Here is a 24,475-nt window from a genome sequence, read left to right on the forward strand (position 1 = left end):
AAGTTAGTTATTCTTGTAAATCAATATAAATCAAATTGATTGGTTTTTAATATCTGACACTTGAGATACATATTTATTTTATAATGCATATTTGTTGCATATTGTTTAACCGTTACGTGTCAATGTGTAAGGCTAGGAACTAAACACCTTGTCCGGTGTTTCCTACGGCGAAATGTGCACAAACACACAGGAAGTATTAATAACAGTTAGCCATCGTAGCATTTTTCCCACATATGTAAACCTGATTGAATAGAATAATTATAAACTACCGAACCTCCCATTCGTTACTTTTCGCAAAATTACCACCTGCAGGTCCACATTAAAGTAAAAAGTAACGATAGCGTGGTTGCGTCTGCTAGCCAGTAAAGCTAATCGTTAGCTAACGTAGGAACTCTCGGTTTTCTTGTGAATTCAGGTAACACAAGTGTAACAAAAATAAGACAATGGACCACTTCGAAACACCATACGAAGAGGAGGCTAACTTTATTGAGTGCAAGGTGAGATGGCTCAAGTGAGCTTACACGAGCTTCGGTTTTGAAATGAATGCAGCGTGTTTTAGTGAGTGTACAACATGCATAGGGGTTATTATCGAGGCTGTAGTTTGAGTTGATGTTGACTGGTACTGTGTTATACGTAGAGATGTCTTACATAATATGTTATAAGTGGTGTAATGTAACTAAGTACATTTCCTCAAGTAATGTACTTTTCTGAGGTTGTTCTTTACTTAAGTATTTCCATGTTATGCTACTTTGTAATTGTACTCTACTACAATTCAGAACCAAATATTATACTTTTACTTGTTATTGAAATGAGTCAATCTGCTGCGCGAGTTCTTTTATTTTCGCGACTTATATTTAGATGACAATATTTCTGTACTTTCACTTGAGTAAAATGTTGAATGCAGGACTTTTACTTGTAACAGAGTATTCCTACACTCTGGTATTTATACTTTTAATTAAGTAAAAGATCAAGTACTTCTAAAGAATCTAAATCATTACAATCGTAAAAAGCTTTGATACTGACGGTTTTATGTTTTCTCTTTGAATCCAGGTCTGTGAAAAATCCATAAGGGGTGATACCTTGTACAAGATACACCTGACTGTACCAACACATATAAAGGTACAAAACACAACTAATTGTTTCAGAAAGATATGCAGTCTGTAAAATGTGTGTCTATACTTATGTAGCTAATACAACCATGAGTAGGCCTACATTTACAAGTCACTTTACTTTACTTTGTTTTTGCCATGTCTTCTTTTTGTAACAATCACAGGTCTTCCACAGGATATATATGTTTTATAATCTTCCACAGAATATAAAAATTCACAGCAGGAAATATGGAGCAGCGATAGGTGAAATGTCACCATCTTTCCAAGCTCACAACACTGCCACCACTACGTTGCCCGCTGTGTATCATAGAATTGGGCGGGATGAAACCCCTCTTTAATGGTCACACATGCACAGCACACACAGTGACATTTGGCCTCTGCATTTAACCCATCCGTGCCCTAGTACCAGGAGTCTAGTACTAGGAGCAATGGGCAGCTAGTGTACAGCGCCCGTGGAGCAATGGGAGAAGGGGGGTGTCCGGTGCCTTGCTCAAGGGCACCACGGCAGGGCAGGAGGTGAACTGGGACCTCTCCATGTAGCAGTCCACACTCCATATTTTAGGTCTGGTTGGGGACTTGAACCGGCGACCCTACAGCTCCCAGTCCAAGCCCCTACTGACTGAGCCACTGCCGGACAATCATGTTACCTTACTTGCTTTTGTTCTGTTATTCCATCATAAAGACTTTGTCCTGGTGATTTTGGAGGAGTGCCATGTCTTTGAAGAGTGCAACTTGCAGTAAGTTGGTGGCACATGAAGACGCCATACTATCACATTTAGGTTGGGCTGATGTCTCTCTTTGATCCTGCTTTCTTGAAGGCATCATCTTAAGCTCAACCTACATTTTTCTATTTCCACGTCTGTCAAGTATTGAGACTCAAGGCAACAAAAACACAGCTTAAAACTATGGATACCACACCATTGGAACAGTTATTTTCTTGGTGTCACATGGAGGTTATCCTTAGACCTCTGTCTCACATGCACTTCTAAAAATATTTCCGACTCCTTTTCGAAAACTTGCCAGCTCAGGGACTTATACAGATTTTTGCAAATCTTCTTCTTTGGCTTTTATCCGATCAAAAGCTGCAGCACTCCGAGGCAAGGCGCATGGAAATGTCAAAAACTCTCTTGTATTATTCTTTTTATGTTATGCGAAGGAGACAATCGCAAGGGAGTCTGCACATTCCTGTTTTTGTGGGAAGTTTCGACTGCTGTCCTGAGACGCAAGACTACACATGGATGGTTCTTCGAGAGCTAAGAATTATAGTTGATAACAAATTGTCCACAATGGGCCGGGGAGCTACATAAGCTCTTCAGCATCTTCAGTCCATCCTCAGTGTCTACACTTGATGCAGACAGAGTGACACAGTACTGATGTGTGGTCAGTCGCGTTTTGAAAGATTATACTTCCCAATACACAATCACTCTTGTTATGCGCTTAAGCAAAAGGATTTGAACATTGGTCCAAAAAAACAGGATACTGATTCTCTACATAAAAATATACATCTTTTTCTTTTTTTTTACATTACTACCGAGAATCGGACCGGGGAATTATTTGCTCACTATGTGGTATGCGCCGTAACCTTTCGGCTATCGGGTCAACCACCACAATATCATTTTCAATTAAATGTGTTTTTAAACAGTTAACATTCTCCCACGAAGAAAGCCTAAAATATAAAATTATGTTTAAAACCAATTGAGCATATATACCTTTACCACACCTCAAGTGAGCTGTGTTTAGAATAATGTGTTTCCATGATATAACCCCTTCTCTGTTTGAAGCAGTGGTGAACCATTGTCCTGTTTACCCACCACTGATTGACTTAACTTTTATTGCTCTCTTTTCGTTCCTGGCAGAAAGAGGATGACCTCATTGCTTCGGGTAAGTAAACTTTCTCGCCAGCCTTGAAATGTTGTCCTATTCAGGTCTTGAGTTTATTTGCTGTCTATTTTGGCACGTAATTGAGTCCACACACAAAGGTAAGCAAGGTCTGGTTTTAATAGTCATCATTTATGTCTAGATTCATCAACTGTAAAAAAAAATGGTATGAAGTCAGAGGACTATTACAAATCTATGCCAGCATCTTATATACACCTTCTAGCTAAAAGTATGTCTAAACACCTTAATGTGATTTTTGTCTGGGTCTGTTTTCAAGCTTTGGCTGAGGCCCCTTACTTCCAGTTGAGAAGAGTTTTGAATTACCTGCACAAAGGCCTGACATAACCGTACTCCTTTGAGAAGAATGGGTACACCGTCTACCCGGGCCTTTTTGCCCCAAAACAGCAACGAACCTCACTAGTCCTCTTGTGGCTGAATTGGAAAAATGTTTCTGTACCCAGGTTCCAAAATCTTCTGGGGGGCCTTTCCCTACAAGATATAATGTGCTTTTGTCTATATTCATGCTATATATTGTATGTTGGACAGTTATTCAGCACATGTTCCAAGTAGCCAAAACGCCTCACAGCAGTAATAATCGAGGATGTGTGATTGCCAGACTGCGTGTGTCGCAATAAATGACGTTGCAGAACTGGAACATCATTGTCTGTACAGAAACCAGTCAAAGCCACCCAGAGTGCAGCTAACTGGTGCAGCTAACTGCAGCTGATCCACATGCACGGCCTGTTTTTGATGGTGGATAACTGACATTCCCCTCTGTTTTGTGCAGTGAGATGATTGCTCCGTGTAGTTAAATCATGCTGGGGGAAAGTGTCCCCAGGACAAGACTCAACATCTTAGACATGGTTAGCAGGTGAGCCAGGCTTGGCGCCCTGTGAGCTTGGCTAGGAAGACACTTCCTTCGCTGTCTGGCCTGGTGTGTTGGTTCGGACACTGTAGGCAAGACTGGTTGGCTCTGAGAATGCTCCTCTTGGTCTCAATGATATGGTTACCTAGCTAAATTAGCTACGTTTTCTTCTGAGGAGTTTACCTTGAGATCCGCTGTTGCCACCAGCTGAGGGTGTATATTCTTCTGGTGGCTTTGAGTCAACAGAAATGTATTCACCCATCATTACAGTGGGTTGCATTTGCAAACATTTGGGTGGCACAGTAAGTTTCTACATGGCTATCCCATAACTTACTATAGCTACATTCGGTGGCTTCACAAATCATTGTGGTGCAGAAGCCTCAGTGAGTGCACCAACATCTCTGTGGTTCAACTGACAGATGGATGTTCGGGGTAACTGTAAGACGATAGACTTGCAGAGGAGCCGATGCACTAACTGAGTGACAACAATGGTGGTCGTACAACCATGCACATAAAACAAGCTGACTGTTCAGTCCAACTTTCTGTTGGAAGGTGGTTTCAAACTGAAGAAAAAAACTATGCGCTCAAGCTGCATCATGCTCATAGTAAACATTGCTTTTTTGTGACGATTTTTGGGGGATGGTACTTTTGGTAATGTGGATTAAGCGTTACACAGCTTTTGTCTTTGAGTTGCGACAGGAGGCCTAGGCTGTTTTGCCTCTCCCCAGTCATACTTTTTTTACTTGCAATGTACTTGTTTATACACCATAAAATCAGATTAGTCAACATTTCTGAACCTGGGGACATTTGCCCGGCAACACCAAAGAGTCATGAGACACCGAAGATATGCACCGCATGTGAAACAATCTGCCTGCTGATGTAAGTAGAGCAGGATTTGTGGACTGAAGTGAAATGTTCAAAGAAGAAACGTTGGAGATCATGCCTATTAGCATGTGTGGAGGTTATATTTTTAAAGAAACTAGATTTCAGATGTCAAGATATGATGTCAAAAACAAAATGTTTGTTACTTCAGCTAACGGTCTTTGCTTATCCCTTAGTCTATTTCTCTATCTGAGCATCTATCTCTCCCTCTCTCATTATCTCTAAATCCATATACAATGGTACAGTGTGGTATAGCTAAAACTAAAACAAATGATTTACAATGCATTATTAACTCTCTATTGCAAAGCTTCCCTATCCTCGCTATTATCTCTTGCTAACCACCAGTGTTTGGGTTTCTCAGGGCTTGCCGTCAGACGCAAATTCGTACCAGTATTTGAGGACATATTCCAATTTCTGGATTACCTAAAGCTTGATGAGGCCATCATTGGTGAATAACTTAACACACTTATTTGACTTCTAATACTTTTCTATGTTCATTTGATCCACATTTAACTTTTTTCTGCTTTTTTCCCCTTTTTTTTTAGGTTTGGACTACTTAGAGGAGCTCTCTTGGAGTGACCCACAATCAGGCCCCAGATACTCTTGTACGCTTTGTAGTCATCAGATTTCACACCTACAGGTTATAGTCCTTCATGTGATTGGACGTAAACACCGGCTGAAATATATGGTAAAGCGCTGTGAACATCTTCAGAAAACTAGTGTCTTCTCATGCTTTTTAGGACAAAAAAGAATGTAAGAATGCCATACTTCTATGATTTATTTAGGAAACAAAGAGGCCTGAGTTGCTGACCCGGAATAAACAGTTCATATTGACGCAGAGTGGTAAGGCTATACGAGCCAGAGCAGAGATAATCGAGAGACAGGATGGACGAGGAACTCCAGTGGTGGGACATATAGATTTCAGTAACCGCACATGTTGAATATTATAATGTAACATGTTATTTTCAAATCATAATAATAACTTTTTTGTTTTTCAGATAATTGGGAAAAAGGGGATGGAGAAAAAATTAAACATATCGAGAGGTACAGTCCTACTGTGAATTCTGTGTAGTAATGAACTGAAGAAGATATTGGCATGGTTACATACAATATATCATGCCCTCCATGAATGTATAATGTATAGAAATGTTATCTAAACAAGTAAGAGTTTGACTAGACATTTAGAGGGTTTCTGATGATTATTGCCTATACAACAGATCTGTGGGGCTGATATTGTTAATAAATAGCAGCAGGAAGTATTAGTACAGCAATATGTCAACAATGTCCACTATTCAGTCCATGTAGCCTAGCAACAAGTAACACAAAGAAACACAACAAAGCTAAGGAATAATAGCCTTTTTTCACACATGCAAAAATGCAAAGAAGCATACGCATATGAATAAAATACAGCAGTTATGATGGAGTTCTTTTTAGAAAAGGATTAAAAGATGTCGTAACAAGTTAGCAAGTTAGGCATACGTCCTTAAAAGTGATACTTTAAAGTCATCAAATGTGTATATATAATAAAAAAAAGAAGCTTATATGAGAGTTATTGTATGTTATATTTTCTGTTGAACAAACATTTATTTTTGTTCCCTAGTTCCCCTAAGGCAAGAGCATAATAGGGACCAAACCACCTCACAGAGTTCAATGCAGCTAGATGTGCCGTCACACCGCCCAGGACTGAAGGACCATCAGGACTCTCACACACAGAGGTCTCCTGCAGGTTACTCAAACTCACCCCCGTTCCATCCAGGAGACCCTCACATATCGAACAGAGACAGACCGATGTACCAGGAGGAGTACTCTCTCAGACATGGCCGCATGGACGAGGAGCTGCAGAGGGCAGATTACAGGCAAAGTGAAATGCACAGACGAGAGTATCTGGACCCTGACTTTTGTGCAGAGTATGAAAATACTTATGTTGAAGATCCACCAAGAAGAGGCGCACCTGAGCCCGTTGGTGGTTTAAGGTATGATTCAATGGAGCAGATGCCCCATCACCAGAATGTAGAGTATTACGCAGAAGAGCCCCCTCCTTACAGAAGAAATCCCCAAGAAAAAGATCAACTGAAGGAGTTCTACCCTGAAGAAGTCAGGCGTAGCCAAGGTCATGCCGAGTACCAACCCTTGCAGCAGGTGTACCAAGAAGGCCATGAACAGCGAGGGTCTCTAGAAAGGGAATCTTGTGGAAATAACGGTATGAATAGAGCAGGCAGGGAAGGATCCTGGGAACCAGAGACCAAGAGGAGAGTCCAACCCACACCTATGGAGAGTGGCCAGTCGCATGACCATTTGTTTAACACAATCATAGATTATTGTCATGAAATGGGAGAACCACATCAAGTGCAGGCCGGAGGGCACCGCAGAACCGGACCTGATACCTCCCAGAGGGGAGACGAAGCTGCCGTAGCCTTTTCTGAAATCCCTGAGCCGTTCAAGCGTTTCCTGGCGGGGGCGGCTAATGATGAGGGCCACAATAGAAGAAAAAGAAAGAGTCGCTTCACTGATGCCACTGCCGAGGAGTTGGAAACGACAAATGAGATGTGAGTAATAATGAACCTGGTTTAGATTTCTATCCCTGTTACTGGTTGGCTGATATCTTTTAAAAATGTTGAAATTAAATTATTCTACTGAATGCTTTCGGTTTTAATCTTCCTAATTTAACTGTGCTTTCTGAATTAAGGTTCAACGATGAGTATAGACCTCCAAATCCAAAGTTTGGTGGTCATCCTAGACATGTTAGACCGGAAATCCATCAACATCCTGACAACAACATCGAATCACAGGTGGTTGATTAGAAAGTTACATATTTTTCAAGTAATCTTCTAATATGTAATTCATGATGAAATGCAAAATCGAAATCAACATTTGAATAATTTAGTGGGCTACACTAATATTAAAAGTATTATCCTTTTTGTAAAGTTAGATTCCAGTTGTGGCTGTGTAGGATTGATTTTGATTTGTGTGATCCAAACATTTCCAATAAGTCAAGAGCATAAAGAGGTATTACTATTTAAGTGACGTCAAACCTATTGTTTTTTTTAGAGCCTACAATATACTGAAGGCTATCAAAGAGGTGGCCCAGAGTCAAGCAATGTCTTTGATATGATGGTAAGATTGCACATTTTTGTATTTATAACACATGAAGCAGAAATGTGTTAGTTGTGTAGCCTTTCTTTGCAAGGGCATCATAACTGTGTCTTTTCCCCTTTTCAACAGAAAAACATTGAAATTGAAAATGCTGAAGAGGCTCACTTCCTGAAAAACAAACTCTGCGACCTTCTGAAAGACTTCAAGACCAAAAAATCTGCGAAAGTTGTGGTATGTGTCACCCTGCATAGGGTCAGTCTTTCTGCCTGAACATGTCGTTTTATTCTCTGCCTCTTTGCAAAGCAGAATCAATTAATTAATAAGGAAACATGTTTTGGTTGCTATAGCAAAATAGCCAAGGCAGAGGATCCATTTCCCAAGACTACAACAGCCTTAGCCCAGGCCGAGAGTTGTCTCCAAGACACCAGTATGAGACTACCTTCAGAGAAGATTCAGACCGGAGGCGACCAGACGACCTCTTCTTTCAAGAAGATCACAGAGGAAGAGACTGGCAGCAGCATGAGCTTATCCCTGACGTGCGGACTCAAGAATACCACCATCCTGTACGCGGGGAACCGAGGCGGTCAAACAGAAGCCGCTATGAAGGTACAGTTTATAATATGTGTTTTATATACCGTATATAATAAAGGATTTTCTATTCACTGAATCATGCATTTGGGGTAAGTTAACACTCATCATTTGGACAATTTATTCTATATTGAGAATGATCTCATGTCCTGTTTTCCCTTTGCACTTCATTTTTCATATTTTTTGTCTTTCAGAGGTCTTTGGATTGCCGGGGCAATCTCGGACACTTCATGCTAACCATCCAGATGAGCCAGCACGCTATCCTGAAAGGTTTCAAGAACCCATGAACCCTCATGATTACTTACCTGCCGGCCAGAAGTTTTTGGACCCCTACAACTCTGCTCCTCCGCTCCACATGGAGCGAGAACCTAGGATGGAAAGGGGCCCTCGGTACTCCAACAGCCTAGACAAAATCACCTCTACCCTTCTGGAACTGGTGGCAAGGAAATAAATTCCATAAACATTGTGTAAACTAAACATCCATTTGTTCATTGGGATACTTTGATTTGAAAACATGTTCTGATGTTAAATGTCTTTCTTGCATTGTTTTTTTTTTTACTTATTGAGGTATTCTGCTCTTTTAAAAGTCTGAATGTTAACACATTAAAACATTTGTCTACGGCGGCTGATATGTCTTTCAATTCTTAATGTTAAGTAACATTTAAGAATATTAAAGTAGTAGGCCTATGTGATAACAGTAACATACTTAAACTGTGCAGCATATGTATTTAGATTTAAATTAATGAACATTACTGATGTTTTGGAACTGTTTTCTGCAGACATTTCGTTATAATGTGGTACAGTCCAAGAGTTTATTGAAAAATAAAAACATGAAATCAGTCTCATCATTCATCTCATCCTATGTTTTATTAGCGGCAGTGGCATTGCATTGAGATATTTTACTACAATTGGACATTGCTGTGTGTTTTAGTCATTGTATTTTTACCAGTGCAATCATGCTTCACAATGACTAATAATAACACTTTGTCCTTAACATATTAATCTCTCAATTTAGTGAATTTTATAAAAAGAGCCTCCTCTCCTGCTGTTGCTCGGATAACGTAACGACTACGTCATCACGTTTGTGCATATAAGTATTTCCGGTTCGAGCGGCAGCCATCTTGTTTCCTCTTGCTAGCTAAATAAAATAAATAATACGCTGAGCCGGACTTCACTTCGAAGCCGTTAAACAAAGTGAGTAAGAAACTAAAAGTCGTTTGTGTGGGTAACGTCTACGAGAAAGTAGCATTTGCTGTGTGGAAGTATGAGCAATTACATCGCCTATTTTCATTTGCTGTTCTTGACCAATAGACGATTGTTTTGGAAGATGAACATAGGCGCCATTTCCCTCCCCGCTCTCTGAGGCGCTTATTGGTGGCCCGCTGAAGGGATCACGGGCGGTCAAGAAACTGGTGTTCCTTGTCCACCATGTTGGCTCTAGCCGTAATGATTGCCAGACTGCCTGGCCATTTCTACTGGAGCCCGAATGGCGTCAGTTGCAGAACGAAGTTAGCCCTAAAAACCTTGATTGGTGGAATCTAGTCCGAGGTTTGATTGGTCTGAAGGACAGATCCAAACGTAGTCTTTATTGGTTAGACTGCTTCTTCCTAGCTCGGGAAAGCTTTGCAAAGTTTCACTTGAAGGCAGGCAGGACACGTTGTTCAGTGGTGATTAAATGATAAACACTGCGGATTTTCGTTTGTGCTTTTCAACGGTCTCCAGTGGGCATCTCCAACATGCTAACATTTACTCCACTTACGTTAGCACGGTCAACAGTATCATAACGTTAGCTTGTCATGCTAATTGTGGTTTGAAGCCGTAATGACACCAATAAGAACTACTGTGTTTTTAAAATTCTAGTTTATATTGGCAACATTACTTTCACATTGAATTAAATTATGTATTCCGTCGGCTAACGTTAACCATGATGTGACATTGGTTTATCCTGCTAGCTGCTTTGTTCTTTCTACCTGGTTTATGCTGTATCGACCTAGTTAAAGTCCAACATCGTGTTAAAGACTAACGCGTTTAAGAGCAAAGTTGCCCTACTGCCAGTGTAAATGCATTTGCTCTTTATATTAAATGTGTCTTTGTTTCCTTGCGGAGGTCACTCTTGAATCAATTTAATGCACATCATTTTTATTGAATGTACGCAATATCAGTAATAGGCTTAAATGCATCAAATAAATTGTATCATTTTATATTTAATATAAATATGTATAAAAAGAACAATCTCTGCTATATCCCTGCTGCAAGGTGATATATCCATTAACGGCAGGGGAGACGAATACTGTGTATAGTTCACAATCTTTCAACCTTGTTAAGCTATAAGAGGTATATTACATGTTTTATTTCGTTGTTACCTTTTAATCTAGCAGAGTGTAATTACAATGACTCTATGAAGGCTGTGCTACTTTAGCAAAGGTACTCTGACTAACATATACAAACAAGTCGTTGACCATTTATTTATGCAGGTGTGTGCATTAGCTTTTTTCACTTTTTGTGGGTGAATGCATAAATTGGCCCGGCTACCATGAGGGTGCTGTGTGTTTATGAAACCCATAGTGTGGCTGGTGTATGTTGTATCTCTAAACAGCATCAGTGAGAGCAAACATGTCCCTGATATGGGCAGCATAGGTCACGGGAAGGTCTCATTTGTATGGTGACCTTGCCAGGTGTCGTTACTGAGGCATTTTGGCTAGCCAGAATACATGTAAGAAGAACATTGCTGCAGAGATTAATTTGTGCAGCTTCACTCTAATCATTAACTGGGTAGATGTAGTACCTGCTCTAGTCCCCATGCTCCTCACTAAAATAGAAAAGGGAACATTTAGCTTTGTTTCTCTTGAGTCTCTGTCTCTTTCTACCCCTCCCATCCTGTAAAAACTCTCCTCTCTGTCCTTCTCCATCCTTCCGGTTCCCCTCCCCCTCTAAGTTTTTAATTGATGGGGCAGGTTTGCTCTCCTTCACTCACTACAGTCGGGATTTGCAGAAATATGCAGCCCTAAACCTTCAGGTCAAACTGCCGTCCTTTGAACAAGTATCAGTTAAAGGCAATTCTGAATCAAATGTAATCACCATCACAATTGTTGTCCCTTCTTATAACACTTTATTGTCCAAGCTGTACATGTCTTCATCAGTTTGCTTATTATATTTGAATGACTAATTCAGTCAATGGGTTATTAACACAATGTGTGGTGCACGTGAGCAGTGTCATTCTATGGTTGCTCTGAAGGGAAGGTTACTGTGTATAAAGTATGCCCATCAAACCATTGGTGAGCCAACAAGAAGGGCATTGTATGACATTGCTGACGTCGTTATTTGATGACGTTTTAACCGTGGAAGTTGCTGTGAGCGTAGTTTTTTTGGATCAAGACAACAATGTCTTTGTTTACACACTTTCACCCATATCTCTTATTTCTTGTTTATCCACAAATACGACAAGAGTTGAATGCATTTCCCCCCTTTTCCACGACTGTTAACCAGTCAGAGGATTCTTCTTCATTTTGTACAAAGGCTGTTCAATGAAATTTGCCTATATTCCTTTTAGTTAACATTTGATTGACACCATAAATAAGGGTTCTTTGGATTAATGTTGTTGCGGTATATTGCATAACTATTTGCTCCCATGAAATTGTTAAATAAACCCATTTGATTCATATTCTAATTGAATGTATACTTTTTTCCTCTGCTAGCATAACACTAACAGTGTAATCAATCTTGTTATAACAAGTAGGCTGGTTAGAGGCTAGATATTTGCGGTTTGTCCCTGTGAGTGTGGGCAAGGATGAATGAGAAAGCAAGGGCAAAGTGTGTGTGTGTGTGCGGACGTGCATGTACCTGTGCACACGTATGAGACAGCGAGTCTGCCTATTATGCTTTTGTACTTTAAATCATGTGGATGCAACATGCGGCATCCATTCTGCCACTTGTTTCAGCCAGTGAGAGCCAGCGTGGCTGCCTGCATCACGGTGCTGTCAGCCTGTAGATGCAGAGAGGAGGCGGGGCAGAGAGAGACATTTAGTTTGACATTGTAAATAAGCAGAGAGCAGTTGTCAGAGAGCAGCCCGTTGAACCTTTCTCATCCGTCAAGCAGCAGGGGAGGCAGGGACCGCCCGAGGACAAACAATGCAGAGGCAAGCCACCACTAGCACACCCTCACACACTCCCTGTAGAGCTTTCCACAACTTTATTTACTCTTTTTCAACAATTCTCTCTACTCTTGCTTCCTCTTTTCCTTCCCTGACCCCTATCCTGCAGCTCAAGGTAACTTAGAGCAGGAAGTTGGTGTCGGTAGAAGGGGGTTGGGCTGAGGAAAGAGGAGGAGCAGGGGATGTGTCACAGCTGACGGGTGTGTGCAGTATCCAATAGCATAAGAGGACCTTATCTTCTCATTGGTTGTGAGTGTCAGAGCGAGGCGGGAGCAGGGATCCAGGCGGGGTTTGAGTATCATGTAGCCTGCTAGATTGATTACTCTTGAATGTTAAAGGGGAAGGAGGCTAGAGATTTTTGTCTGATAGTCAGGAGTGCCGCTGTACTGTTTGCCTGCCGCTGCGCTGACTTTCTATTCCCTCTCGCTCTCCTCTCTGCGCCGGGCCAGGGGTCAGCTCAAAGACAAACGCACGGGTCACTGGTTAGGGAGAGGGGTGAGAGAGTTAAAAAGACAGAAGGTCAGTGAGTTTAGGGGACTTGGTCAGAATAAACAGGAGAGACGGGGTTGTATGTTTAGGCAGGAGGAGTATGTTGGGGGGGGCTGCTGAAGGAGACGGGGCAATGTGTAAAGGGAGAGTGGAAGAGAGAAGGGGGAGGGGTAGAAGAAGGGGGGCTTGCTCTTCCCGGGCTGAGAGCTTTTTTAGAGCCGTCCAGTGGAGCCAGAGTGCCTTTTTGTTTGTTGATACGATCAGAGGACTGGAGGAAGTGAAGGCGCTTGAGAGAGTTTTTCTGTCAATCTCTGTGCCTCTTCTTCCTGCTGCTGCTGCTGCTGCCGCTGCTCTCAAGGAGATTTGAACAGGGCTATCTGTTTCCCTCTATTCTGCTCCAGCAGGGCACACCATTCACCATGAAGGGCACAGGGGTAAGTCAGACCGCCTCAAACATGCACAAAGAGAGAAGAACTGTCAAGTTGGTTAGGCTTTGAGTTTCTGAATAAATTGTTTACTTTCTCTCTCCGTCCATCATGCTCTGCAGTGATGAGACAGTGTCTGTCCTTTAAAGCCATCCTCAACCCCCCCTCCCTCTCCTGCCCTGTAGTACTCTCCTTGGGAGAGTGTGTGTGTGTGTGTGTGTGTGTGTGTGTGTGTGTGTGTGTGTGTGTGTGTGTGTGTGTGTGTGTGTGTGTGTGTGTGTGTGTGTGTGTGTGTGTGTGTGTCACATGTCCTTCAGATGTCACATCAGTACATAAATGATGCTTTTTGTCAGAGTGGACTTTACAGGAACAAAAAAACGTGTTTTCTTTTTAATATAGTAACAATTCAGTCAATCTTTTGGCTTTCACTAGTTTTGACTTTGGACCACCATGCTGCTTACGCACGTCAACACTTACCCACTGTTATCGACTGCATGTAAGTGCATAGCTGCTTGGATGTTCTTCACTTTAATGTCCTGGGGGCCGTAGTGTCTCCCGGTGCTGTTCGAAATCCCATTTTTTTTTTTCCCTTCCCAGACGTCCTTGTTTACACACAAGCGCCAGACTGTGACGCAGAACTGAAAGGCAAAGATGGTATCCATGTTGAAATTAGATTTTTTTTAGTTTATACTGAGGACTTTGAGAGCATATCTCTCAGTGTTGTTGTTGCTGTTGGTGTCATGGGTCCCCAGGGGTTGAGGTGCAGCTGGTCGCAGTGACCTCAGGACCCCTTAGGCCCCCTCCCGATAGTGCCAGACGCCCAGATGGGACAGACTGTTGGCCTGTCAGCTTCATGGACAGAGGAGGCTAATAGTTTGATCTGATCTGTTCTGATGGAATCTTTAGAGGGGGCCTCATCTCTCTCTTGCCTCTGACTGCCTTGCTCTTCCCTCTCTCTCCCTAATTGAAAGTTTCCATTGGTGCCTTTGACAAAACAATGTCCCGATGGGGAAAGAGAGAGAGTGCAAGAGATCGAGAGAGGAAAACTAAAAATAACTCTAAAGTTAAAGCCCTTACTGCCAAATCCCAGCGTTGGCTGCTGTCTGCATGAGATTTCAAATATAATTTCTGCCCCATACTGTACTGGCTCAGGGGCTCAAGGAAAAAGTAAACCCAAACCACCCAGGCATAGCTAGGCCTTCAGCTTATCACTAAGGTGACCACCACTGCTGTGCATTCACTCTTTTGCCCTTGCCCCGTACCCTCCCCCCCTTTTTTTACATGTGTACACTGTCACTAAAGACAGCGTGCGCAGGGGGAGTCCAGCGTGTAACACGCAGGTAGCTTTAGCCCTGCCTACTTTGACGGCAGAGACTGGGCCTTGCTTTGGATGAAGGTCACAGGAATGTGAGCTAGGCTCCTGCAGTCTCTCTGTCAGCAATGAGAAGGAAATATGTAGAAGGAGATGAGACGAAGCGGAACCCAAAGGCAGATACAGAACATCGATAACATGTACAGTAAGAGTTGTTTTTATTAAGATTCCTTGAAAGTACACAGCCCGAACCACTGGGGTCACCTAAGTGCTGCAGTGAAAGTTGAAAAATCTGTCCTTTCCTATCCTCCCCCTCTCCCTCCCCTTCTCTTGTTCATCTATCTCTCTCTCTCCCTCTCTCTCCCTCCCTCTCTGGTTTCTCTCTCTCCTCTGTTGAATGACCTTGGGAGATCAGTGACTAGCACTTCCTGGAGTTGGCTTGAAGCAGAACCAAGGGCAAAGTTTGCAGGGCTGTTTTGTTGGCTGGCTCCATCCAACCCTGCACAAAATGATGTTACACCGCAGGTCACAGCGTGCACGTCCGTCATTATATCCCTGCGTCTGTTGTTTTTTAATCACAACACATTTGCACAAACATCTGTGAAATAGTTGTGCGTGTCCCAGTAGTTAATCTGTAATTCCTGCCTGGGAACTTCTTGTTTTTTTAGTTTTGCCTGAGTAGATCATTTACCCTGCATGCTGTAACTGTGCCAGTTTGTTTCTGTTCTGTTATATGTGATTGGGTTTATCAAGTTGAACGCTGTGATAGTTCAAGATTTGTAAATACAAGGCCCCTTTGATATATTGCCGTCATTTAAAATGAACGTTTCAGTATAAGAATTATTCCCTTGGCTGTATTTATTCCATCTATTCAGGGAGAGTAAATCATAATAAAACTGACATGTTAAACATTAGGTTAAGATTCTCAGTGGCCCTATTAAATACTAATATATATATATATCAAATGTTGCTTTGCATTTATTTGTTCTGCTTAGGGGTCCAGTTAAAACAGAACAGACTTTGACCTTTAGTGACCTTCCTGCAGAACGGCCCATTCTGCATTATTTACAGTTTCACAAAGTGGAAAATGGACCTCTAGCTAGATATGTCAGCAGATTGAAGGCGGTAATAAATAGATATTCAGTTACAACATTGACTGATGTTCAAAAACTCACTTATTGCAGATAATCAGACTTGCCTCACAAAGTAATTTGGCATATGCTTCTTTATTTCTGTGTGGGTTAGATCATCTCACTGCACATACGTTTCAATAAGAAGTGTCAGTTCTGCCCCGGGAACATTTGGGATGAGATGAGCTCTTTTTAAGCCCAATGGCAATGTGACTGTGATACACCTCAGGGAAACGTTCAAAGCAGAGCCTCAAATAGGCCTTCAGTTTGTCCGACACTGCACTCAACTACACTCAGCACATTTTAAATCTCAATGTATACCATCAGGTCATTCAGGGGACATTTAGATTTCCCCTTAAGGCCACTTTATCATCTTGCTGAACTCTACTGGCTTATTAACAACACTTACTTTATTTGTATTGATGCCTGAGTTTGATGCTGCAAATCGTTTCTTGAGGCAAAAGTGATATTACAGTGATGTTTCTTGCTAGTCTCCTGCCTACACTGCTATCAAGTTTATTTGGACAGGAATTGAAGTCTCATGTAAAGTGGTGTGATGTCAGAGTCTGAGCGAGTGGCTGGCGCTGCTGTGAGTGGCCACTCGATGTGACGCTCGAGGAGGGAGGGATGAGACGGAGAGGTGCAGGACTGGGCTGGCAGGGCAACATTAGCGCTGATTCAGCTGGAGCAGCATTGACTTTCCCAGAGTAGTCGCAAAGAAGAGGGATCAGGTGAAAGTAAGTGAGACAGAGCCAGGGAGAAATGCACACCCACGAGTGACAGAGAGAGATGGGAAGTGCCTGGGAAGAGACAGACAGACAGAGAGATGTAGAGCTGCTGAAGGAGGAAGAGCAAGTTGCTGTGGTGGACAATGTCGACAAAAGCACTGACATCACATTTGTCCTCAAAGACAAACGCACACAGCAGAGTTGGTAGGAAACCCAACACCGCCATCTCTCTGTCTCGATGACCTGATGAAGGACAACAGCCGCAGGGAAGAGGAGAGCAGAGATGCACAGCGCAAAAAGACACAATGTACCCTAATGTAGCATAGAGAGGCAGCTTAGAACAACACAGCAGAGATGAGCTTGGTTCAGCGGGTTCATTACAACAGTGTTATCCGCAATAACAAGCTGACATCAATGTATAAAACGTTGAAGACACTTTATTTAGGGCGACCTAGAACCATGATTATTGAGGAGTGAACTGAACTCACAAGCCTTACAAACATGTAAAGTACAGATTGGCATGAAGGGAGTACTTCAAGCCTTACTGTAGATTAGAGACCTGAAATACAGTAGCAAGGACCACTTATCATTGCAGAAAAAAGCACAATCTTGACACTGGCTTCCGCTAATTGTCTGCATCAACCTCTCGACTTTTTACAACTTACATAACGTTGACATTTATTAGCTTTTGGGGAGTTTCAAAATGGATTGCAGCTGATAGCCCCACTGAGAGTGTTTGTTCGATCAGACTAGCCCACAGAAGACCATAGAAGGTGTTGCAGAAGTCAGCAGGAGACATTATGTCAGCGGACCGGGCTCCCACGCAAACTTTCCATTGATGCAAAGCTTTGGAAAATATGGTAATATTAGTGAACTGCGGGTAGTGCACACTGAATAGTTGCAGGAGAAATGTTCAATGTTTCAACTCCACTCTTCTTACTCGCATGCTTTTGGGTTTCTTTTTTCCGCTCTTGTGCTTCAGCCTGACTCTAGTCACACTTGCTTTCTCATATTGACATTTTGACTTCCCCTGCCCCCACTCCCCCTGTTGCTGTGCTTAGTGCGTGCGTGTATTTAGATTGAAGGTCACAAGGTCAAAGAGAGGGGGTTGGGTTGTATGTGTGATTTAATTTAATAAAAGCTTTCTCCCCCTCTCTCCCCGTAAAGCCAGATGTTTAAGAGAAGTGTGATGTGTGATGGCCTACATGTTTTTACTTTAATCTATTGAATAATTTCCTATTTGAAATATTCTTTTATTTCCTCTGGGCCCCTGCATTATCATGGTAATTAGCCTTATGGTTTTCTGTAGTGCCTAATTATTGTTTCTTATCAGGCTGCAAGTGGCAGAGCACCACACAAGCTGGCAGACAGAACACAGACACGCAAGGTTGTCTTGTTCAAACTTATCACAAGATGGAGTGCTGATAAGGGACGGGTAGTCAAATGCTGTTTGCAGCTCTTATTTTTTCCCCCGTATTTGCATAGTCACGATGCTGCATTGAAACACAGAGGCCTTGAAAAGAACTGGCACATGTCACTTTATGCATCAGGCAGAGGAAGGAAAACTACAATTCCCATCAGTCATTTTGGCCCCATGGAATGCTGGGATTGTTCTAGTGACTGCAGGATTTCAATCAACCTTCAAACGCAACTGGACACTGGAGCGTCAGACAGAGAAGGGGAGACACTGTCAAGGTCAATCACTAGCCTGGCATGCAATGGCTACAAGCCGCCTGATTGATTTATATAAAACCCCCCCTCCCTCCCCCCGCTGCCATTCTGTCTCATTGATTTAGGCTACTCTCTGTCCAAAACTGAATGACAGGACAGGATGCAGCAGTGCTTCTCCTGTATTATTCAGTATTTCCCACAACTGCTGCACATGAAACGCTGTGACATTTTTATCTCATGGCAAAAATAATTGCGATTCACCATATTATCCCGATTAACATTCAGATATGCTTAAAACCCTCCAACTGGCACTGAAACCCTTTGTCCTACATTCTGGTATGAAACAAGGCATCCTAAATGGGACACATCGTTTACAGTGAACACCCTTTAAGTGGAAAAAATATCTTCAATAAAGTAATCACATGCACCACATGCATCCATGCCCTCATACATACAAGGAAAACATTATCCTTCTCAACTATGATAGCTTTTTCAAATCACTTGCAAGAATAGTTATGATTGTCCTGAAATTGAGATACACTACGAACTTCATCAACTTATTGGGAGTGTTTTGTGATGACATTGTACTTCTTCCTTTTACTTCTACCCACAACTGTCAGAGAAACAAAACAAATCAAGGATTCTCATTAAACGATTCCTTTTTTAGTGATTTTATCGGTGTAAAATATTTACAACTGCACTTAAAACACATGAAGAGAGGAGCTGGCGTGGACCCAGAGTCCAAACAATCCCCTACCACAGCGCCGCTGTAACAGGGAGACACTAGATGGAGTGCTTGAAAAGCTGTCTTTTGTTTTGTATTGGTCTGTCAGCTGGACCAGAGCTGCAGCCATTCATGCTTGTGGGCCCAGAGTGAGAAAAGAAGGAGAAGATAAAGAGGAGACCCCCCCCTTCTCCTAACTGTGTTTTTCTTTGTTCTGTCATGTCTTTCTCTTCCCCTCTTCACCGTCTCTCTCTTTCTGTCCTGTTTGACCCATATATCTGGTTTGCACAGCAGTCTGACTGCGGCCCGTTCGTCTCTTACCTCCCCCTGTTAAAGCCTTTGGCACTTTGTCTTAGTGCTGGATTAATACTGAACTGGACAAGGCACTACCCCTCCCTCAGCAACACACACAAACACACCCCGTCTCTCTTGAGTAGCTCCACACACTCATCTCTTGTTCGGTCCCCCCTGTGTTTTTTTTCCTTCTCCCTTCTGGCGAATCTTCTCACCGAGGGAGGGAGAAAAGGGAGAGTGAAAGAGTGCGATCCAGACACTCCAAGCTCTGCATGCTCAGACAGGCCGGCCAATATCCCTCCAGCAGATTCCTGGCATGCCATAGTAACCGGCTGGATCCTCTTTCCAACCGTCCGACCCCTTGTAGAAGCACTGGCTTTTACAGTATGTCTACACGCTTGTGTGTAACAGTTGGTCTATTTCACATTACAACTCATGGTTAGTATTTGTGAGCAACATGTGCCTGTGCAGGAGATTGTTTCACTATGAGACACACACTTCTGCGTCTCCTGGGTGTTTGGCTTCAGCATTGTCCTCAGTGTGTGGGGTCACCAGCAGTGTTTGACTCGCACATGACATGCTTTGTTTGTAGAGGAGCTGCAGCTATGTGCGGAAGGTGAGCCATTCATAATCAGGGATTGTGCAGCCAGCTGGGTGATGGGTTCTTTGGCATGTCAACATCCCGCTGCAGGACAAGAATAGAAGTCCGTTGGTGCTCTAATTTAGATTTCACTGTATTATAATTATAGGCCATGAGAGGATATGTGATTCTTCTGACACATGGGGAGAGCTCAGGGCAGCACAGGCCTGGACTCACACTGTGATTTGGCGGCTAGTGTCCTTAGCTAACTACCCGGCTTTAGTGTCTAAATCACATTTTGTCTTTGTTTTTGCGTTTTAACTAATAAAGCTGAAGCGATTTGTTGACTGACAAAATATATTATTGGCTGCTATTTTGATAATTGATGAACCACTAGAGTAACATTTTATGATATGTGACACCACATGTCATGACATTTCTGACATTTTTCGAACCAAGCGATTAATCGTTTCATTGCTAATTAAAAACCTTAATGATTAACCATTTTGTCTCCACCTTTCTAATCCCCTGTTATTCTTTGAATCAGCAGATTAGAAGATGTCCGCAGATGCGTTCGGAGCCGGAGGCAGCGATGCCCAGCAAACCCTGCAGTCCTTCTGGCCTCGTGTCATGGAGGAGATCAGGAACCTGACTGTGGTACGCTGTCCATTGAAACAAGCAGTCACACATACACGCTAAATCAACACTAAGATGCGATGGTTTTGTATGCTGTCAAACATACTCATGCAAAGACTAAAGCACAACACCCTAGTGCTCTATTCTGTGTCTTCAACTGACCACCGATTAATTTTTTTCCAGAAGGATTTCCGTGTGCAGGAGTTGCCACTGGCCCGGATAAAAAAAATCATGAAGCTGGATGAAGACGTCAAGGTAAAAGGACAGCCTAAATAATTTACAATTTTGAGGAAATGATTGTTATTGAGTATAATTATTTTCATGCCTTAAAAGCCTGACTGATAATGTTCTCTAACTTGGTGTCTGTATTCTTTCAGTTACTTGTTTTGTGGCCTGTTGTGCTCAGACCATCAGCGAGCGCAAAGTGAAGACTGCTGCAGAGGCTGCTGCTCTGGCAGATGATTATGTGCTAACGCACAGGGGCGGTCCTGTTTTCAGGAGCCAGGGTGAAGCTGGTATGTATGGTGCAGCAGGGAGATGGGAAGAGAAAGCTAATCCGCACTGGGGTAAACCTGAGCGTGGGATGCGAGGTCAGCCACAGGGTGATTCGGAAATCTGTCATTTCTGCAGGGAGAGAGGGCACTGGAAGGCTGACTGTCCAAAAGCTAAGGCTAGCAGGGGGAACTGTGTAGGCCAGTTTCACTCTGCTGCTTGTGCTGTGTCTGTGGTACTCTTACCTGTCATCTCTCCCTGTCAGCAGGTTAATGAGCCATGCGGGTTGAAGGAACCGGATTTCTCTGCGTTTATGTCAAACGGATACGTGTCATTGGTGAGAAGTGATATCAGCGTGCCGGTAAAGATTTTGAGAGACACTGCATCGTATGACTCATACATTCTGAGCTCTGTGTTACCGTTTTCTGACAAATCTGGAACTGGGGATTTTGTCCGGATGCGAGGTATGGGAATGAATGTTGTGCCTGTTCCTCTGCATTCTGTTGTGCTTAACTCTGGTCTGGTGCAGGGTGAGGTCGCCATGGGGGTCCGTCCTGTAATGCCGATTGGTGGTGTGGATGTTATCCTGGGTAACGGCCTGGCTGGCAGCCGTGTGTGGGCTGAGGGTCCACCGCCTACCATGCAGTCATCTTCACCCACTGTGACTGTTAACGCAGAGCAGAGTGTTAAGTGCTCTCCTGCAGTGTTTGTGGCTTGCTCTGTGACCCGGGCTGTGAGCCGTGCACATGAGGAGTCTGAGCAGGGTGAAGAGGTGAGTGAGACAGATTCTGTGGTTATTCCTGACTGGTTGTTGTCTGTATCCCGCAGTGAGTTGGTGATGGAGCAGAAAGCGGATGTCTCCCTCAGTCCGTTTTTTGAGGCGGTTCTCTCCACCGAGGATGGAAATGGTGTTACCAGGGGTTGTCAGCTGCAAGGGGGATTGCTGGTCAGAAAATGGTGGTCACGTGGGAAAGGCTTCATTGGTGAGGCAGGGTATCAGATTGTGGTTCCTGTCAGATTTCGGGAGGAGGTCCTCAGGAAAGCGCATGGGCAGTCGGGACATCGGGGGGTGCGTAAAACATGTGGGTACATGTTGCGGTATGTCTTCTGGCCGGGTCTGAAGAGAGATGTGTCTCGGCACTTTAAACATGTCAGACAGGTAAGCCGATTCGGCAGCGATCTGGGGTGCAAGTCTTTGGTTTGTTGCCAAGGGCTAGTTTGCAGTTTAAGGAAGGACATTCCGGGTTCTTCCAGGTGCTGGGTCAAGGGACTGACCAGAGTGGTTTTCTGTCCACGGGAAAATATCGGAGAAGAGCTCCTAGCTATTTAGATGGTTAACGGTGTTCTCAGGAGAACTCCTTTCTTATGGGGGGGAGTGTGACGACCCCTCCATTCCAAGTGAGGTGCCGTCTGTTTGTGTGTGTATGGTTGTGTGGGTGTTCGCAGGTACAGGTGCTCATGAGCCGCACCTGTGGGCGGATGCCTACCTAATGAGCTACACCTGGTGAAGCGGGATAAAGGAGGAGCCCAGCCGGTTGCGTCGCTCTCACTCCTCTGGGCATTCTCTCCGTGCCAGCCTCGGGGACCTGTGGCTGGTTTTTGCATTATTATTGTTTTTTGAGAATAAGCAACTGTTATATTCTTACCCCTCGTCTCGTCTCCCTGCTTTTTGTTGCAGCCCAGGAGCCGGGTTGTAACAGACTTCATAAAGCCTGATTTATTTCCTCTACATGCTTTAACTCGTGCTGCACATCGAGTCTAATGGCTCTAAACTACTAGTATACTGTGTATGTAACTACTGTATATGATAAGGGGGAGCTCCTTTTTAGGAGGTCTTTCTGTTCTAATTCAATGAACTAGCCATGACAGGAAGTTCCTGTTGATAATCCTGAATTTGTAAGAGGCTTTCAGGTTCAATCACTCTCATATGGAGCTCTGGTGGAGAAACAAGCAGAAGCTTTGAGACCTCTTTAATGGCTTTGGGTCTGAACATGTTTACGGAGAGGAACCTGACTGTAGGAGGTAAATTATGACCTTGTTTAAAAGTGAGGTATACATGAGCTTTACGCTGGATATAGAGTACGTATTTATTTTCTCTCCTCCTCCACCCATCTATCCACACATCCTTCTGCTCTGTACCAGTAATGCGTAACTATATATACTGTTCTTCATCCTGTGTGTGTTTTTAAAAGAGGGCAGGAGTCACCCTCAGTCATTATAGATGTGCCACTACACACACTCAAAAACTAAAAGAAAATTCTAGAAATACACGAAGCAATGCCCGTCTAACTCTGGACGGGCTTTAAAGGGGACCTATCAGGCAAAATGCACTTTTTGATGTCTTTGTGTCCCCTGTGTGTCGGGGAACTCACGCAGCGTCAGAAAATAAAACCCTCTCTCTTTTCCTCCGTACCCAAGTCTCTAAAAACGGGGGAACAACGGAGCTGATCCAGATTTGCGTCCGATATGACGTAATATCTGAAATGTAGGACACAAACACGAACTGACACTTCCGATACTTAATGGTTGACAAGTAAAGTTTGCACTTTCCATATAGAACGAAAAACCTTGGACACTTCTTTAGTTACTTATCCAGCAGCCTTGTTGCACCAGTAGATTACAATTTGAGTGTAAAGTAAGATTAACTTCCACGTTGTAACCAGCTAATTTCTCTCTAAACTTTTCACTTTGTTAATTAGAACCATCTGTTCCTACGCTACAACTTGACTAAGCCTACTGTTATCAAAACAAATAAGGACACTTTCCTGTGAAAACGTATGAAGTGTGTGAATTTCAAACGTATAGCATTGTCTCAAAATATACACGCCAGCTGATCCTTTACGAGAAGTGACGATCACTACTGTTAGCTAGCTATGTTATCGTTTTCAGAAGCACATTTTTTCAGTTTTATTGTGTTGGACTGTTGGAGGAGCCTGTGAACTGAGATTTTCATCGTCATAACTACACTGTTGCTATGCACGTATGACCAATAAAAGCCTTGAACCTTGAACCATGAAATAAAGCAGACTACTCAATAAAAGGGTGACTTCGTTTGGAGACCAGTATAGTGGTAGGTGAAATGAAATACTATAAACAAAAACACATGTATGAACATCGCACCTTGTCTCGCAACTTCCGTTACATAGCCACGATTGTAATTGTTGAGGTGGACATTGGGTCGATATGGGTGCACCATCAAGGTTATTCATCGTGCTTTTAGCCATACTTAGCATTCGGATGCACTTAAAGGTCCCATGTCATGCTTTTCTGGTTATTACCCGTCCCCTTGTGTGTTATGGAGGTTTTTCTGCATGTAAACGGTGTGCAGAGTCAAAACCCTCAAAGTACACCCTGTAGCGAGTAAAACTCTAACACAGAGAATACCTCCCCAAAACGCCTCGTTGGTGAAACGTCATCATCCATTTCAT

General features: G+C 43.1%; 1 protein-coding gene and 1 long non-coding RNA gene across 6 annotated transcripts; both read left to right on the plus strand.

Annotated features, from left to right (window-relative positions):
• Positions 1–185: 185 nt before the first annotated feature.
• On the plus strand, positions 186–9,267 carry LOC104965298 (uncharacterized). The gene is made up of 13 exons (XM_010794259.1): positions 186–497; positions 1,051–1,119; positions 2,966–2,990; positions 5,096–5,182; positions 5,280–5,422; positions 5,520–5,639; positions 5,733–5,778; positions 6,335–7,280; positions 7,421–7,523; positions 7,783–7,848; positions 7,957–8,058; positions 8,175–8,433; positions 8,610–9,267. Exons 1-13 carry the CDS (start codon positions 444–446, stop codon positions 8,864–8,866), a joined length of 2,277 nt encoding a protein of 758 aa, XP_010792561.1. The 5' UTR covers positions 186–443; the 3' UTR covers positions 8,867–9,267.
• A 258-nt stretch (positions 9,268–9,525) lies between these two features.
• LOC104965309 (uncharacterized) lies at positions 9,526–20,839 on the plus strand. 5 transcript variants are annotated; one of them, XR_800532.1, is made up of 4 exons: positions 11,279–12,551; positions 12,676–13,489; positions 20,467–20,576; positions 20,739–20,839. It is a non-coding gene; the product is annotated as an uncharacterized lncRNA (long non-coding RNA). The 5 variants fall into 5 exon arrangements; XR_800529.1 differs by having other exon boundaries at positions 11,281–12,551; positions 20,470–20,576; positions 20,739–20,835; XR_800528.1 differs by lacking the exons at positions 11,279–12,551; positions 12,676–13,489 and adding an exon at positions 9,526–9,609 and having other exon boundaries at positions 20,470–20,576; positions 20,739–20,834.
• Positions 20,840–24,475: the final 3,636 nt, after the last annotated feature.

This window comes from Notothenia coriiceps, unplaced genomic scaffold (genome assembly GCF_000735185.1).
Source record: "Notothenia coriiceps isolate Sejong01 unplaced genomic scaffold, NC01 NC01_scaffold00002058, whole genome shotgun sequence".
NCBI lineage: Eukaryota > Metazoa > Chordata > Actinopteri > Perciformes > Nototheniidae > Notothenia > Notothenia coriiceps.

Coding starts and splice junctions, on each gene's coding strand:
- LOC104965298 (XM_010794259.1), top strand. CDS start 444: ATGGACCACTTCGAAACACCATACGAAGAGGAGGCTAACTTTATTGAG. Junction 2,991..5,095: donor GGATGACCTCATTGCTTCGG/GTAAGTAAACTT, acceptor TGGGTTTCTCAG/GGCTTGCCGTCAGACGCAAA. Junction 5,183..5,279: donor GCTTGATGAGGCCATCATTG/GTGAATAACTTA, acceptor CTTTTTTTTTAG/GTTTGGACTACTTAGAGGAG.